Source organism: Cetorhinus maximus, chromosome 7, assembly GCF_964194155.1.
Source record: "Cetorhinus maximus chromosome 7, sCetMax3.hap1.1, whole genome shotgun sequence".
Taxonomy (NCBI): Eukaryota; Metazoa; Chordata; class Chondrichthyes; order Lamniformes; family Cetorhinidae; genus Cetorhinus; species Cetorhinus maximus.
The window spans coordinates 46,405,240-46,424,412 of record NC_135885.1 but is presented as its reverse complement, the minus strand read 5'-3'; the positions used below and the strand labels follow the sequence as shown (position 1 = coordinate 46,424,412).

The window sequence follows — 19,173 nt, the reverse complement described above, 5'->3', positions numbered from 1 at the left end:
GAATGCAATATTGGTCAATTGTCTCATTTGCTTCTTGTTTCATGCATCGGAAGATGAGTTTTTCATATATTGCATTTTTTTGGGGCGTGAAATAGGATGTTAATGCATTTGTAGCTGAATCGTAGTAATTTTGCTCAGGCATAAGTGTTTCAAAATATCTTCCAATTCTTCACTGCCATAGTTGAAAATTAAAGCCTTTTTCCTTTTATAATCTGTGATTGCAAAACCAGCCAATGCAGCATGCTACAGCCACTTTTGCCAATGTGGGAATACAGATGATGCCTCCAAGTGCACTCGAAGAGGTTGTAGATTGGGCTTAGACAATGCTATATTCATTAGCAACAACAATTAAACTTCTCTGTAAGAACTTTCCTGTTTGTTTGATCTGAGCTTGTGCGCACTTAACACAGCCTGATTGTATCTCTAAATCTGGAGCTTAAAATGTTGTCTTATCTGTGGAGAGTAGGAAAACTCTCCAAAAGATTCATACCTGGAAGCAGTTCTGTTTATTTTTCATCCCCCCCAGGACATGTGCCACATTTAACATTTATAGACCCATTAATGATGCGAAAGAAAGAGGAAATTATGTATTAAGTGACTTACATCATTACTTCTGCCACTCTAAGTTTCTGGGAATTTTGCCCCATTCCATCTTACCTTCACCAAAATCAGTTAAACTGTAATTATCATAACTCTGGTCTCCATTAATATTACTAACAATTAGCAGCGCCCTGCAATTAAGCACATTTTCACTCTCCTGCCAAATAGACTGAAATAAGTGTCTAACGGGTGATATCAGATTGGATCAGGAAACCGTAAGACACCTCTCCCAATTTTCCTTTCCAGTGAGGACCCCACTGAAGTTGAAAGTTCTGCCAAACATCTGGATGGGAGGGGGAGAAGATTGACATGAAACCTAAAATAAACTGCATTTCAAAAAAAGATCAGCAGTAGACCAAAAATAAAAAAAATTGCCCATTTAATTATCTTAAATCTCACTGATGATGATAATTAACATCGATTTTGTTTACATGAAAGGGTAGTTTTTTTTTTATTCATTCACGGGATGTGGGCTTCACTGGCTGGGCCAGCATTTATTGCCCATCCCGAGTTCCCCTTGAGAAGGTGGTGGTGAGCTGCCTCCTTAAACCGCTGCAGTCCATGTGATGTAGGTACACCTAAAGTGCTGTTAGGAAGGGAGTTCCAGGATTTTGACCCAGCGACAGTGAAGGAACGGCAATATATTTCCAAGTCAAGATGGTGAGTGACTTGCAGGGGAACTTCCAGGTGGTGGTCATGGGTTTGGAAGTGCTGTCTAAGGAGCCTTCGTGAATCAGTATCAGATAAAATAGTGGCAGTTGGCAACAATGAGCTGAATTTTTGTTGCATGGCCAATTAAGAGGATGCCTCTGGCAGCTCTGTCCAGTTAAGGACAACTGGTGGGCTTTGCAGCTGGGAGGATCAATAATGGGAGCACCAGCAGCTCAGGATGGTTGGCCACCCCACCAGGGCACTATCACCGTAGGAGGGAGACTGTGAGGGCACTTGAAGATGCAGGTGCCAACTAAAGGCTGGTAAATGATTCAAAACATACTGTGGCCACGACTGTAGCCAGCATTGGCACGGGGAGCCCCTTCATAGGATGGTCTGACTGTGGCCCTTACAACCCAGTAGATCCATGTCGGGCTACTTTGCCTATGGAAACAATCACCACCCACCCGAGGCCTGCCACTAGGAGAGCGCCACCATTCCATCTACAGGCTCCAGCCAGCTCAAGATTTTCACACAGTATGTGAAGACTGCTCTCAATTTGTACTTCAACTGGCCCAATTAGTTGGTGAGCGGGTTGCTGTCAGCTCCCAACAAAAGCTACTTCCCTGAAAATAGGCTGAAGGCAGTAACAGACTGGCTGGCTAGCTGGTAGTGTGAAATCGCTGTCATGTTCACCTCCAGGACCTGCCTTCATCACAGGATGAACATTCAACCCAAGATGCCAGAAAAGCCAGGTTTGGGCTGTTTAGAATCAGTTGCTTTTCTAGTTAAGTTGGAATTTCCCTGTAAATCACTTTTAGAGAACATGGAGACACACTGGAGCTGAACACAGCTGGAATTTACTGAGGAGAGCCCATGGATCTTAGCAGCACAAGATCTGACAATTAAGTTGTTTAACAGGTTGGAATAATTCAGATGCAAAAGTGAAGAGATTTAATCATGTTTGTCAAATTGTATGTGCTGAGCACAGTAAACCATTATTCCCTTGTGGAGATGCAGAACTATAAAGAGACCTTACTCAGAGCCCTGCTTTCACTCGATTAAGTTCTCAGGCAGTGAATCTTGATGTGAAAATAGCAGAGGGAAAAATTATGTAGCTTTACTGGATGGGAGGTCTGCTGGGACTCACCTGGCTTGAATGTAATTCTAGGGCTTACAGAATTGCCCAGCTTCTTGACACTTGATTTGCTCCTGCACCAGGAAGCACTGAAACAGATGTTGCCTGCTCTTGGTGTTGATAAATAGACCATGCCAATGAAATTTTAATCTCCCAGCATAACTCAAAGCTTTTATTAATGGAGTGCCCTGGGAATTCTATGCCTGAAGCATCATACATTATGGGTGTTCCTTCCTTCCTGATAGTCACCTGCAATTGATTTGTCTTTTATTAACAATTTATTTTGCCAATTTCCTGACACTGATGGATCTGTCTGTGTATTGACTTTTCATATAAAACAGAACTTGGGTGACAAACACCATGTTTGCATCTTGTAGATCTTACTTTCACCCTTATGTATCCATTTTACAATCCACAGGATTTGTTGAAAACGAAATCTTTTGTCTGGTTATGGGATGTTACTAATTTCCCCTCCCTCCCTTTCCCAGCAGATGGTACGGGAACAATATCTGACAACACAAGGCTGTAGCCTACAAAGGCCAGAGAACCAATATGTCTACAAGATTGGGATCTATGGCTGGAGGAAGCGCTGCCTTTATTTATTTGTGCTGCTGCTTCTCATCATCCTGGTTGTGAATTTTGCATTAACAATCTGGATTCTCAAAGTGATGTGGTTTTCTAGAGTAAGTGTTATTCTACATTTACTAGCATTCATTTGACTTTTTAAACATGCTTACTGAAAATGCCTTGTTAAAAAGCTGTTTAGAGATTTTTCATCTTTCTCTCTTCACCTTTTTCCTGCTCCCTTCTCATTCCTCACAACTGTGTCTCTCCATCACCTTCTATCTTTCATTCCTTGCCTCTGTATTTTCTAATTCTTTTTCATTCTGTGAGGCTTGATTGTTTTTGATGGCTTCTCATTTTTACAACTGATTAGATTAATAAATTACCCAACTGGAGTACAAAGATGATAGCAAATGTCAGTGGTTCAAATCACAATCATCATCCCTCTGAGTACTGGAATTTACTACAGCTTCAGACACATCAGTTGTGTATTTATACATCACAGAAAGCATATGCAATACATGCGAATGTAATATAATATGCAGAACATTAGTGATAATAATAGATTAAGAGGGATATTATTGACTGTTAGAGGTTATTATTGAAACTGTAAGGTAACAAGTGGTGTAATGTAAAAATGTTCTCAAGCGTCTTTCACATGATTCAATAGATAATAGATAAATCAGCAGAATTGTTATTCCAACAGTACAAATCCTTGACCCAATCAAAGATTGACAATAACAAGGGCTAGACTCTTAAGAAGCTAATGGGCTTTTCATTTTGAAATACTCTGTGGGCAGTCAAAATACTCCAGGTTATTTATTTGTCCTGGAGCTTCTGGACAGCCAGTTGCTATTTTCACCGCAAGTGACAAGAATACCATTCTAAAGCTACCAGGAACATTTTTAGAATAAGCACATATGTTCCTGGTGACTGTAATCATTACCACTAGGTCTGTGCAGTAAATGGCAGCAAATTTCCCACCAAACCTATCCTGTGAACAACTGGATTGGGGCCAAATGATGCCACAACAGGTAAGATGAGTTTATTTCCTTTGGGGCTTTAGTTGCAGTGATCTTCTAGGCCCCAATAGAGAGGGGAGATGGTGGCATAGTGGTATTGTCACTGACTAGTATTCCAGAGACCCAGGGTAATGCTCTGGGGACCTGGGTTTGAAACCCACCATGATGGTTAAAATTTGAATTCAATAAAAATCTGGAATTAAAAGTCTGATATCAACCATGCAACCACTGTCGTAAAAACCCATCTGGAATCCATTATTAAGGAAGTAGTAATGGGGCATTTGGAAAGTCAAAATGCAATCCATCAGAGTCAGCATGGTTTTATGAAGAGTAAATCGTGTTTGACTAATTTGCTAGAGTTCTTTGAAGATGTGACAAGCAAAGTGGATAATGGAGACCCTGTAGATGTAGTATATCTGGACTTCCAGAAGGCCTTTGATAAGGTGCCGTACAAAAGATTAATACACAAGATAAGATCACACGGAATTAGGGGTAATATATGAGCTTGGATAGAGGATTGGCTAATCAACAGAAAGCAGAGAGTAGGGATAAATGGGTATTTTTCTGGATGGCAAGCTGAAACTAGTGGGCTGCCACAGGATTCGGTCCTTGGGCCCAAACTATTTACAATCTATATTAATGACTTGGATTCAGGGATAGAAGGTACTATAGCTAAATTTGCAGATGACAACAAAATAGGTGGGAAAGTAAGTTGCAATGAAGAAATAAGAAATTTACAAATGGATATGGACAAATTAGGTGAATGGGCCAAAATTTGGCAGATGGAGTTTAACGTGGATAAGTGTGAGGTTATCCATTTTGGTTGGAAGAATAAAAAGGTGACTTGTTATTTAAGTGGAGAGAAACTTCAGAATGCTTCAGTGCAGAGGGATCTGGGTGTCCTTGTGCATGAATCGCTGAAAGCTAGTATGCAGGTGCAGCAGGTAATAAGGAAGGCAAATGGAATTTTGGCATTTATTGCTAAAGGAATAGAGTATAAAAATAGGGAAGTGTTGTTGCAACTATACAAGGCATTGGTGAGACTGCACTTGGAGTACTGTGCACAGTTTTGGTCCCCTTACTTAAGGAGGGATGTAGTTGCACTGGAGGTGGTTCAGAGGAGGTTCACTAGATTGATTCCAGAGATGCGAGGCTTGTCTTATGAGGAGAGATTGAGCAGTTTAGGCCTATACTCACTAGAGTTTAGAAGGATGCGAGGAGATCTAATTGAGGTATATAAAATGCTAAAGGGGATAGACAAAGTAGACGTGGAGCAGATGTTTCCCCTAGTAGGGCACTCTAGAATGAGAGTCCATAGTTTTAGGCTAAGGGGTGGTAGATTTAAATCAGAGATGAGGAGGAATTACTTTTCTCAAAGGGTCACGAATGTATGGAATTCTGCAGAGTGCAGTGGATGCTGGGACGCTGAATAAATTTAAGGTGGAAATAGACAGATTTTTAATTAGTAACAGGTTGAAAGGTTATGGGGTGAGGGCGGGAAATTGGTGTTGGAGCCTTGTCTCCAGGGAACAGACTCGGAGGGAGGAGCACCGGAGCGGTGAGTATAAATCTAGCTTACCTCGGGGATTCGCGGCCTTGTCTCCAGGGAGCAGACTCGGAGGGAGGAGCACCGGAGCGGGGCACAGAGTAACTGAAGCCAAAACTGAAAAAATGACATTACAGGAAAGCTGTGACCTGATTGGTTGATAGGAAATCTGCACCAAATTTGAAAAAATACACTGCAAAGCTAATTAATAAATTAATTAACTTAGTCGAGTTGGCTGTGCAGGTGATGTGCTGTAGCTGTATGATGTGGGAGCTGGCAGATCCCATTGCGAGCCGCAGTGACCACATCTGCAGCAAGTGTTGGTTGCTGGAGGAACTCCGGCTCAGAATTGATGAGCTGGAGTCCGAGCAAAATACGGTAATACTCTAGGTGGAAATCTGACCTAGAACTGGGGGTGTCACTTTTGAAAAATAAGGGGTGGCCCATTTAATACAGATGAGGCGAATTTTTTTCTCTCAGAGAGTCATGAGTCTTTGGAATTGTCTTCCTCAAAAGGTGGTGGAAGCAGAGTCTTTTAATATTTTTAAGGCAGAGCTAGATAGATTCTTAATAAGCAAGGAGGTGAAAGGTTATCACTGCAGCACATTCAGGAGGGGGAAAGTTACCTGGACACTTTGTTTCAGGACGCGGTCACACCCGGTAGATTAAGTGCCTCAAATTCGATCAGTGGTCAGGGTCAACAGGGTGTGACTGCAAGTGAGGCAGGTAAAAGGATCCTGTGTTTGGGAACAGAGGAGCCTCAGCTCTTGACCTTGTCCAACAGGTACGAGGTACTTTCTCCCTGTGTGGATGAGGAACAGGGCTGTAGGGAGGATGAGCCAGCTGACCATGGCACCGTGGCACAGGAGGCCATTCAAGAAAGGGGAGCAAAAAGCCAAGTGGTAGTTGTAGGGGATTCTATAATTAGGGGAAATGATACCATCCTTTGTAAGGAGGATCGAGAGTCCCACATGGTATGTTGCATGCCCGGTGCCAGGGTGAGGGACATCTCTGACCCGCTTGAAAGGATATTGGAGAGGGAGGGGGAGGATCCAGTTGTTGTGGTCCACGTTGGGACAAATAACATAGGTAAGACTAGGAAAGAGGACCTGTTTGGGGATTATCAGGAACTAGGAACTAAACTAAAGAATAGGTCCTCAAGGGTTATAATTTCCGGATGACTACCCGAGCCACGTGCAAATTGGCATAGGGATGCGAGAATAACGGAAGTAAACACGTGGCTAAAGGAGTGGTGCGGGAAAGAGGGGTTCCATTTCGTGGGGCATTGGCATCAGTGTTGGAACAGGAGGGATCTGTACCATTGGAACGGTCTCCACCTGAACCAATCTGGGACCGATGTTCTAGCGAAAAGGGTAAATAGGGTGGTCAACAGGACTTTAAACTAGAAAGTGGGGGGTAAGGGAAGGGTAAAACTCCAAGAAGTATGACTAATGGGAAACAAAGCAACAGGTTAGCATATAGGGGGTGGATTCAACTTCATGGAAAATTATGAAAAAACTGAAAAGAAAGGAGAGCCCAGGAGAGGCAATTAAAGTCTCCAGAACACAAAATAGGACAGTGTTTGGAAAGGGCTAGGAATCTAACTTCAAGCACATCAGATAAAGGAACGACAATGAGAAGGGGGACAGGAAATACAGGACTGAAGGTGTTGTATCTGAATGCACACAGTATACAAAATAAGGTAAATGAGCTTGTGGCGCAGATTAAAATTGGCAGGTATGATGTGGTGGGCATCACGGAGACATGGCTGCAAGGGGATCAGGACTGGGAGCTAAATATCCAAGGATATACATCCTATTGAAAAGATAGGCAGATTGGCAGAGGTGGTGGGGTTGCTTTGTTAGTAAGAAATGAAATTAAATCGATAGCAAGAAATGACATCATGACATGATGTAGAATCTGTGCGGGTAGAGCTGAGGAACTGCTAAGGTTAAAAAACCACAATGGGAGTTATGTACAGGCCTCTGAACAGTAGTCAGGATGTGGGGCACAAGATACACCATGAGATAGAAAAGGCGTGTAAGAAAGGCAAGGTTACAGTGATCATGGGGGATTTCAATATGCAGGTAGACAGGGAAAATCAGATTGGTAGTGGATCCCAAGAAAAGGAATTTGTGGAATGTCTATAAGATGGCTTTTTGGAGCAGCTTGTGCTGGAGCCCACTAGGGAACAGGCAATTCTAGATTGAGTGATGTGTAATGAGGCAGATTTGATAAGGGAGTTTAAGGTGAAGGAACCCTTAGGAGGAGGTGACCATAATATGATAGAATTTACCCTGCAATTTGAGAGGAAAAAGCTGGAATCAGATGTATTACAGTTGAATAAAGGCAACTACAGAGGCAAGAGGGAGGAGCTGGCCAGAATTGACTGGGAGATGAACCTAGCAGGAAGAACAGTGGAACAGCAATGGCAGGAGTTTCTGGGAGTAATTTGGGAGACACAGCAAAACTGCATCCCTAGGAAGAAGAAGCATACTCAAGGGAGGACGAGGCAACCATGGCTGACAAGGGAAGTCAGGGACAGCACAAAAGCTAAAGAGAAAGCATACAATGCGGCGAAGAGCAGTGGGAAGCCAGGTAATTGGGAAGCCTACAAAGACCAACAGAGGACAACTAAAAAAGAAATAAGGAGGGAGAAGATTAAATATGAGGGTAAACTAGCCAGTAATATAAAAGAAGATTGCAAGAGTTTTTTTAGATATATAAAGGGTAAGAGAGAGGCAAAAGTGAACATTGGGCCGCTGGAAAATGACGCTGGAGAAGTAGTAGTGGGGAACAAAGAAATGGCAGAGGAACTGAATAGGTACTTTGCGTCAATCTTCATGGTGGAAGACACGAGAAATGTCCCCAAAGTTCAAGAGATTCGGGGGTCAGAGGTGAGTATGGTGGCCATTACCAAGGAGAAGGTGCTAGGAAAACTGAAAGGTCTGAAGGTGGATAAATCACCTGGACCAGATGGATTACACCCCAGAGTTCTGAAGGAGATAGCTGAAGAGATAGTGGAGGCATTAGTGGTGATCTTTCAGGAATCACTGGAGACAGGGAGGGTCCCAGCGAACTGGAAAATTGCTAATGTAACCCCCCTGTTTAAGAAGGGAGTGAGGCAAAAGACGGGAAATTACAGGCCAATTAGCCTGACCTCGGTCGTTGGTAAGATTTTAGAGTCCATTATTAGGGATGAGGTTTCAGAATACTTGAAAATGCATGGTAAAATAGGGCAAAGTCAGCATGGTTTCATCAAGGGGAGGTCATGCCTGACAAATCTGTTAGAATTCTTTGAGGAGGTAACAAGCAGGTTAGACAAAGGAGAGCCAATGGATGTTATCTACTTGGACTTCCAGAAGGCCTTTGACAAGGTGCCGCACAGAAGGCTGCTCAGTAAGATAAGAGCCCATGGTGTTAGAGGCAAGGTACTAGCATGGATAGAAGATTGACTGTCTGGCAGGAGGCAGAGAGTGTGGATAAGGGGGTCCTTCTCCGGATGGTGGCCGGTGACTAGTGGAGTTCCGCAGGGGTCAGTGTTGGGACCACAACTTTTCACTTTATACATTAATGATCTAGATGGAGGAACTGAGGGCATTCTGGCTAAGTTTGCAGATGATACAAAGATAGGTGGAGGGGCAGGTAGTATTGAGAAGGCGGGGAGGCTGCAGAAGGATTTAGACAGGTTAGGAGAATGGGCAAATAAGTGGCAGATGGAATACAACATGGGGAAATGTGAGGTCATGCACTTTGGTAGAAAGAATAGAAGCATAGGCTATTTTCTAAATGGGGAGAGAATTCAGAAATCTGGAGTGCAAAGGGACTTGGGAGTCCTAGTCCAGGATTCTCTTAAGGTTAACTTGCAGGTTGAGTCGGTAGTTAGGAAGGCAAATGCAATGTTGGCATTTATTTCGAGAGGACTAGAATATAAAAGCAGGGATGTGCTGCTGAGGCTTTAAACGGCTCTGGTCAGATCACATTTAGAATATTGTGAGCAATTTTGGGCCCCGTATCTCAGGAAGGATGTGCTGGCTCTGGAGAGGGTCCAGAGGAGGTTCATGAGAAAGATCCCAGGAATGAAAGGTTTAACATATTAGGAACATTTGAGGACTCTGGGTCTATACTCGATGAAGTTTAGAAGGATGAGGGGGGATCTGATTGATACTTACAGAATACTGAAAGGCCTGGATAGAGTGGACGTGGGGAAGATGTTTCCATTAGTAGGAGAGACTAGGACTCAAGGGCACAGCCTCAGAGTAAAGGGAAGACCTTTTAGAACAGTGATGAGGGGAAACTTCTTTAGCCAGAGAGTGGTGAATCTATGGAATTCATTGCCACAGAAGGCTGTGGAGGCCAGGCCATTGAGTGTATTTAAGACCAAGATAGATAGGTTCTTGATTGGTAAGGGGATCAAAGGTTACGGGGAGAAGGCGGGAGAATGGGATTGAGAAGCTTATCAGCCATGATTGAATGGCGGAGCAGACTCGATGGGCCGAATGGCCTAATTTCTTCTCCTATGTCTCATGGTCTTATGGAAATGAGATCAGCCATGATCGTATTGAATGGCGGGGCAGACTCATGGGGTTGAATTGCCTACTCCTGTCCTAAGTTCTTATGTTCACTAATGTCTTTTTGGGAAGGAAATCTGCCATCCTTACCTGGTCTGGCCTACATGTGACTTCAGACCCACAGCAATGTGGTTGATTTTTAAATGTCCTCTGAGCCCAAAGGCAATTAGTGATGGGCAATAAATGCTCACCTAGCCAGTGATGGCCACATCCCATAAACAAATTTTTAAAAAATCTTAAGCTTTCCCTCCTTCAGTTGAAATGTCCCCTCCCATGGGCTGCTGTACCTGTGGACTTACCTGCTCTTGGCAAGTGACCTCATCTTGTATGGATTTATGCTATTTCCTGATGCCCCCAACTAGCTGAATGTCAGTTTTTCTTCCAAGTTATGGATGAACAGCAGTATCCAAGAAACAGTCCCCAGGTTGAGCTAATCCTTTTTTTGACTGAACAAAATTGAAATAAATAAGTTCCAGGACAAGACAAGAACACCTGACATGGCAATTAATCTTATTGTGGTATCTTATTTATCTTAATGAGACTATTGCTTATATAAAACAGATTGCAAAGGCTTTGCTAAGCTCTTTTCAAGTACCTGTTATGGCTTTGCCCAGCTGATTTTCTTTTCAAATAGAGATCATACTTAGTCAGATCCCCGATCCCTGAAAACACTTAATAAAGCACCAATTTCCATATTTGACAACTGTTTTGTATACATCCAAACAGCCTTTGTTGGGTCATTTGAAAGAAATATCTGCTGCAAAGTTTGTTTGTGTTAATGGTATCACTAGGGAAGATCTCAAAATCCATTCCACCTGTCAAACAGATATTTGTTGTTGGTAAACCAGATTTCAGCCAAGTCGCTGAGCACTAGCATAGATTCACAATCTTTTGTTTCCCTCTACATGAGCTATCTGGTTCAATCCTACTTTTCTGCTTACTTCCCATGTCTTTTAATTTTTAATTTTTATTTTTCAAGCTGGCTGTTTTTTCCTAATAGAGTTTGTGGCCTCTGCTTGACAAAGGTTTGCGATAGGGAATTCCACATTTTAACCAGCCGAAATTTCTTCCCTAACCTTCCCTTTGATTACTTTTGCTATTGCATCACTTACCCAATGTTGTTGGCCGGTGGTCCATGGCTCTGAAGACCCAGCTCATTTAAACTTAATCAGTGAGGCGTCCATGCAATCCACGTGCTGATAGGCAGCTCACCATTTTGGAAAGGCAGGAAATCAAGCAGGTCGGAGCATGGGCCTGCAGCACAGTATTCAAGGAGTGGGATGAGTTGATTTGAGGGGTGGGGGTGGGGGTGGGGTGGGGGGTTGGCAAATGGTAGAATGGGAGTGACAAAGAATTACAGATGGTGGGTGAAGATTGTCTGCAAGGAGAAGGTAGAGTAATTCTGCTCAGCCTAAAGCCTAAAAAGTGCTATGTAGAGTGATTTTTCTTCTTGCCAGACTTCATTCCAGTAAATCCTTTAAGGGATCATAGTTCTGGCCATTTCCCACTCCATACACTCTATCCATTTACATGGTGTGGCATAACAATGCTCCCTCTCTGCCTGTCTCTGGTTGAGCGACCATAACCTAAATCAAAGTCCACTAGGAAATCACAGCAGGCAGTCCTCAGGAAATTGGCAGTAAGTCAATTGTTGCAATCTTGGTTTTGCTCCAATTCCTTTATTCCTGAAATATGGGATGATAAAGCAACCAAAATCAGGGCATGTTCACCTCATTGTAACCTTCATAATACTATAGACCTCTGCCAGATAAACCCTTAATCTTCCCAGCACCAGTAAAAAGAACTCTGATGCACTCCCCCATCTCTGATAACATCTCAGTAACCCACACGGCACCTGTTTCATTGCTTTTATATCCTTTCTCTAATGAGGTGTCCCAAAACTGCACATAATACGTGGTAAATCAACAGTGTCTTTGTATGAATTCAACATTACACCCTTGCTTTTTTATTATATTCCTTTAAATACAAAACCAAGAATGATTCCATTTGCCACCTTGTGGGGTCGGGAGTGGGGACAGCGGGGAGAGATCAATTTACATTGCGATCTTTAATATCATGTGTATCTGCACATTTAAGTTCTTCATCTTCTCTACCTCACTTAATCTTTTTTTCCTATTTAAGCTGTACATCTTTTTAATTCCAAAATGTGTTACTTTGCAGTACATGCATTACTTTTAGAACCAGGAATGGACAAATCAACATTTGCTAAGAGAAACTGTCCATGATGTCAGAAAATCTATCTCTATTCTATAAAGTGCCCATGTATTTTAGTTACAATATTCAGTTCCTTGACTTCATAACATGCCTTATCTACACTGGGAGATGCAAATAGCAAAGGTAGTTAGAAAACATATGGAAGAGGTGAATCCTTGAGAACACTTGCTGATGAGTCCTTGAGAATGCTTGCTGCTACTTGTAAATGTTAGCAACTTCAAATTTCTACAAAGCCAATAACCTCCCATCATAGATTTTGTAAACCCAATTTGGCAAGGTGCAAGGAATACCCTGTTTAAAGCCAAATAATAGCCAAGTATACTTCATGAGGAGGATATTGTCTCCACCAGGTAATTGTTGACTATGCCATCAATTTTGTACACAATTATGACTACAATATTATTACAGTTAGATTGGCTTTAACCTAAGCCAGAACTTGTTCCTTATGCCAGGAACTTAAGAGCTGTGAGGTCTCAATGCTGCCACTTGAACACATGGTCTAGGCCAATACTTCAGTTGCAGTGCAGCATTGTTGTAGTTGCCATGTTTTGGATGAGATATAAAACAAACCCGTCTGCTTTTGCAAATGGATGTGAAATAACCTATGGCACTATATCAAAGAAGCAGAGGGGAACTTTCTGGCCAACAGGTATCCCTCAGGCAACATCACTAAATCAGACTATCTGGCCATTAACTCATTGCTGTATGTCGAAGCTTGCTGTGCACAAATTGGTTGCTACATTTCCCCACGTTACAACAGTGACTACAATACTTTAAATGCTGTGAAGAGTTTAGGAATATCCTTAGGTAGTAAAAGGTGCTATATTTCAAGCTATTTCATTCTTCCTCTCCCCCCTCAATGGTACAACAGCATATCTTGTATTTATGTAGCTCCTTTAATGTAGCCCCAAGGTGCTTTATAGGAGAGTTATCAAACTAAATTTGGCACCGAGCCACATAAGGAGATATTAGGACAGAAAAACAAAAGCTTGATCGCGCTGAAGCAGTCTGGGAAGAGTGTCCTGCAGTCGGTTCTTGTTGAAAATAACAAAAGTGACATCACAAGACAGCGCGAGAGAGCGGCGAAGAGATCAGAATCAGCGCAAGTGCGGGGAAGCTTCAAAAAGTGATGTCAACACAAAGGTGAGAGCTGATTGGTGAGTAGTGGGTCAGTGTTTTTCTCCAGTTTTTCTCTCCAGTTTAAAATAAATTAACATAGAAGCATGGAAAATAGGAGCAGGAATAGGCCATTCGGCCTTTTGTGCTTGCTCCACCATTCATTATGGTCATGGCTGATCAACCAACTAAGGAAAAGTAAGGTTCTAGTTTTTATTTAAAGTTCATAAATAATCTAACAATTTTTATGTATTTAACTTAAAGTAAGGTTTTTTTCAACTAGAGGCATGGCAGGGCAACTCAGTCCCACATTATGTGCCGCCTGCAACATGTGGGAAGTCCTAGACCCTCCTTGCGCTCTGACCGACCACGTGTGCAGGAAGTGCCACCAGCTGCAGCTACTTGAGCTCCATGATTTGGAGCTTGAGCGGCAGCTGGAGGCACTGAGGTGCATCCATGTGGCTGAGAGTTTCATGGATAGCACACTTTTAGACGTGGTCACCCCACAGCTTACAGAAGTATGGACAGGGAGGAAATTGGGTGACCATCAGTCAGAGGAAAGGTGTCAAGTAGGTAGTCAGAAAATCCCCAGGGTGCATCTCACTCGAGAACCATTTTTCTATGTTGGAAAATTGTGAGAGTGATGGTTCCTCTGGGGAGTGCAGCCACGCTCATGGCACTGTGAGTGGCTCAGCTGCACAGGGAGGGAGGAAAAAGAGGGGAAGAGCAATAATGGTAGGAGACTCAATAGTAAGGGGAACAGACAGGTGTTTCGCGGCCATAGATGTGACTCCAGGATGGTATGTTATCTCCCTGGTGCCAGGGTCAAGGATGTTAGGGTATTCTAAAGGGGGAGGGCAAACAGACAGAGATCGTGGTACATATCAGTACCAACAACATAGGTAGAAAGAGGGATGAGGTCCTGCAAGCAGAATTTAGGAAGCTAGGAAACAGATTAAAAAACAGGACCTCAAAGGTAGTAATCTCTGGATTACTTCCAGTGCCACGTGCCAGTGAGTATAGAAATAGGAGGTTAATCCAGATGAATGCGTGGCTGGAAAGATGGTGCAAGAGGGAGGGCTTTAGATTTCTGGGACATTGGGACTGTTTCTGGGGGTGGTGGGACCTGTACAAGGCAGATGGGTTGCACCTGAACCGGAATGGGACCAACATCCTTGCAGGGAGGTTTGCTAGTGCAGTTGGGGAGGGTTTAAACTAACTTGGCAGGGGGATGGGATCTGAGAGGAGGTTCAGGGGGAGATGCACTGCCAAAATTAGAGGAGAGAGCAAGTGAGTCTGGAAGGCATAGAAGTTATAGGCCAGTTAAGGCACAAGGGAGTTTGGCAAGGCTGGATGGCATTTATTTTAATGCAAGGAGTCTGACAAATAAGGCAGATGAGTTAAGGGCACAAATGAACATATGGAAGTATGATGTCATTGCTGTCACAGAGACATGGTTGAGAGAAGGGCAGGATTGGCAGCTCAATATTCCAGGATATAGGGTCTTCAGGCGAGACAGGGAAGAAGGTAAAAGAGGAGGGGGTATCGCAATATTGATCAAGGAATCAATTACAGCAGGAAGGAGGGATGACATCTTAAAAGGCTCCTCAAATGAAGCCATATGGGTAGAACTGAACAACAAAAATGGAGCAATCACATTGCTGGGAGTGTACTATAGGCCCCCAAACAGTCAGAGAGAAATAGAAGAGCAGATATGTTGGCAAATTTCAGAGAAGTGTAAAAATAATAGGGTAATAATAGTGGGAGATTTCAACTTCCCCAACATTAACTGGGTTAATATGTGATAGATTTAGAGGGAGCAGAATTCTTAAAATGCATCCAGGAGAGCTTTTTAAGCCAGTATGTAGAAGGTCTTACAAGAGAGGGGGAGGTCCTGGACTTAATTTTAGGGAATGAAGCCAGGCAAGTGGTAGAGATATTAGTAGGGGAGCATTTTGCAGATAGTGATCATAACTCCGTTAGATTCAAGGTTGTTATGGAAAAGGACAAGGATGGGCCAGAACTCAGAGTTCTAAACTGGGGGAAGGCCGATTTTAAGAAGATCAGATATGATTTGGCCAGAGTGGACTGGGAGCAGCTACTTTAGGTAAATCTGCGTCAGATCAGTGAGACTCATTCAAGAAGGAAATAAGGAGAGTACAGGGCCAACATATTCCAGAAAAGACAAAGGGTGGGACCAACAAATCCAGGGAACCTTGGATGTCGAGGGATATACAAGATTGAATAAAGAAAAAGGGGAGGCTTATGGCAGAGACTGAGGCTCCAAACAGCAGAAGCCCTAGAGGAGTATAGAATGTGTAGGGGAGAACTTAAAAAGGAAATTAGGAGAGCAAAAAGGGGTCATGAAGAAACATTGTCAGGTAAAATAAAGGAAAATCCAAAGTTATTTTACAAGTACATTAAGAGTAAGAGGATAACTAGGGAAAGAGTAGGGCCCATTAAGGACCATAGTGGGAATTTGTGTGGAGACAGAAGATGTAGGTAGGGTTTTAAATTAATACTTTGTGTCAGTGTTAACAAGTGAGAGGAAATCAGGCAGAAGGACTGTGATATAATTAAAGAAATTAGCATAGAAAGGGAGGAGGTTCTAAGTGGTCTAGCAGACTTAAAAGTAGATAAATCTCCAGGCCCGGATGAAATGTCTCCCAAACTGCTGAGTGAGGCAAGGGAGGAGATAGCAGGGGCACTGTCAATAATTTTCAATACCTCTCTGGCCAAAGGAGAGGTGCCAGAGGACTAGAGGACAGCCAATGTGGTACCATTATTCAAGAAGGGAGGAAGGGATAAAGCAGGGAACTATAGGCCAGTCAGTCTAACCTCAGTGGTGGGGAAACTATAGGAAGCAATTCTGAGGGACTGAATTAATCTACACTTGGAGAGGCAGGGATTAATCAAGGGCAATCAGCATGGTTTTGTTAAAGGGAGGTCATGTCTGACCAATTTGATTGAATTTTTCTGTGCTGTAGACCTCTATGACTCTCTACCTCTATGATCAAGAAGGTAAATGTTAAAGAGGAGAAATAGGTGATGAGGCAGAGAGGTTTAAGGAGGAAATTCCAGACGTTAGAGCCTCGGCAGAAGAAGGCAGGACCACCAAGTTGGATCGATTAAAGTCAGGGATGTTCAAGAAGTCAGAATTGGCTACTTTGCGAATGTGTGAGTCAGGCCACAGGATTTCCTGACTTGATATTTAATTATTTTTTCTTAGTGGAGCTGCCTGACATTTTGACAGATATTCACCTCTAGGCTCCACCCCCGCTTTATTTGGAAGCTTTGTGCTGCTGTCCTTGCACGATTTAACCTACTGATGGGCCATATCCTCTTGCTGACACAACTCTTTTTAGCAGCAGTGCCAGAGGCAACGCCACAGATGAGGGAAGTCACATTACTGAGCAGGGAAGAGCTACATCATCCAGTAGGGAATACTAACCATGAGCTGCTGACCTCAATAAAATCCTGCTGCTTTTGCTGTTCTCATTGCCCCTGGGTAACCTTTTAATTGAGTTTTAAAACTAAGTCTGCACAAAAAAAAATTAGTCTTTTACCCATATAGGATAATTTATATATGATTTATTTTCATCTGTCACAGAATAGTTCCCCATCCAGTTTTCCTCCCCTGCCTGGACAAGTTATGGGCCCTACTTCAAGAAGAAGTCAGCCAAATATCAATTGGCTTCTTTATGCCAAGTTTATATGTTGGTGTATCTTCTTAATTAACTTTGAGCACATTTGTGGAGAGAGAAGACATGCAAGAGAAAAGCCTTACAAAGTGGTGAAAGAGAAAATCAACTCAAAGCCAGGGCTTGCTGGGAAAAGCAACAGGAAAAACCCGCAATTTCTTTCTGCTGGAAGTCAGAGGAAGGCTGAGAGTGTTAGGGCCTAGCTGGTCGATGTTAAAAACATCATGTTCTCTGACTCACCATGAGCAATGCTGCAGAGATCCAATAGCATGCAGAAGTAGCCAGGATTAGTTCAGCTATCATGCAATTTGCAGTTGGCATACACAGGTGCTGCTACTCCAAGGTGTCCCTGACACTAGCTATGCACTGTGGATTAGGTGCTGCTGTTGTCCTATGGGTAAAACACAAATCCAAGGCTTAATATTGATAATATTTCCCAGTAAATATCCTTCTCAGTACTATTGCTTACTCAAAATTATATGAACACATATTTGAAGAGTGAAGAAGTGTAGAAATTCACGTATGCAGTGCAATGCAATGTCACCGTAGGTGATGTAAATTGTGGAAAGTATTCATCTTAAATATGCAACGTTACAGAAACTGATGTGACAATCACAGTTTATTTGTAGTAACACATTGAGTTGGCACCTCCCTCAATACTCAGAATTACGTAAAGTAAACTATGCTGGACCTCAACTTATAGTGCCCTTTGTTGCTCTCCTGTTTAGTTTTATCTACCGGGAGTTTATTGAAAACGTAGGAAAGATTAACTTTTAAATTGTGGCCAATCCGACCTATACATTCCTTGCACTTTGACATGGCTGGGAACATTTTATTGGTACAGCCTAGCTCCAGCTATGGGGCTGCATTGTCACTTCCAATGCTCTTACATTAGCATGTGCGGTATTGTGGTCTCGCCTCAGTCACTTCCAATTTCAATTGTTATGCATACCCCCAACACCAGGATGAACCTTTTATATTAAATTATTGTAGGTTCTTGGACTCCTTTCCTTTCCACTTTTCTTTACATAGCATTATTATTCTGATTCATTTTATTTATGCTAGATTGTAAGAAGCAACGATTTACCTCCCATAGTATTGTATGAATGTAAGGATGTGAATTTGGTTTCAGTCACGATATGTAAGTCTTGCATCTTCCTGGGTGTGTGTGCTGTGCCACCATCTGCTTCTGGTGCGGCTTGCACAATGCACCCCCTTGAGAAGGGTCCCCACATGAGTGTCCCCTGCATACACTGAAAGCAACTGATTTAGCACTATCTTGATATCACATGCCCCTACTGTGACATCAGACTTCCTAATTTGGACGACACAGGTCCATTGAACGAATTTGTGAGTCACTCTATATAAAGATCAAATGTTGACCTGTGAGATAGCACCAGTGCTATTTAAAGGGCCAGGCACCCAACTTGCAGGTAAAGTGATTTTGAAAAATTTCTGCTATTGCAAAGTGTCTTGCTATAGGAGTAGGTGATATGTCCACACAAAGGCTGCAACATGTATGGGGACAACAGTGGTAATGCCTCGGGGTCTGCAACACAACAAGGAAATGGAACAGGAGCTGCAGAGAGGCAAGCTCTCCACAATGCTCTCTGCCAAGTTGGAGCCAAATTGCTCTATGTTCCTTCACAGTGACAGGAGGCTGTCTGCCAGGCCAGCCAATGCACTGAGCATCTCGGTGTGCATACCCTTCAGTGCTTTCCTGCAGATTGCCCCATCAAAATCCACATCCAAGGCCCCTGCAGCAGAACTCTTCTGTGACCTCACCCTTCAGGGAATCGGATTGGCTGGCAGCTCCGTAGTCCCATCAACACTGTGGCAACTGTTGGGGCTGTTGACAGCCCAACCATGCTGAGGGGCCCAGGTAAGTCCAGGGTCAGGGGTCTCAGCGAAAGGGTTGAAGGAGAAAGGTTACAAGTTCCAGAGACCAGAGAAAGGGTTAAAGGGAGGAGGGGGATGACCTGGGGGGAGGGGGTGCCTCCGATCTACCCAGAGAGCCCATAAAGAAGGG

General features: G+C 43.1%; 1 protein-coding gene across 10 annotated transcripts in view; it reads left to right on the top strand.

The window, feature by feature from the left end:
• The window catches only part of sgcg (sarcoglycan, gamma), an 827,414-nt gene that overhangs the window by 413,089 nt on the left and 395,152 nt on the right, over positions 1 to 19,173 (top strand). For 7 of the 10 annotated variants that reach the window (XM_078545436.1, XM_078545428.1, XM_078545427.1 and 4 more), the window contains one exon: positions 2,881 to 3,072. In XM_078545436.1, the coding sequence (XP_078401562.1) occupies positions 2,881 to 3,072 (192 nt within the window). Of the gene's footprint in view, positions 1 to 2,877; positions 3,073 to 19,173 lie in introns of all 10 variants that reach the window. The other 3 variants (XM_078545431.1, XM_078545435.1, XM_078545429.1) reach the window with 1 other exon arrangement.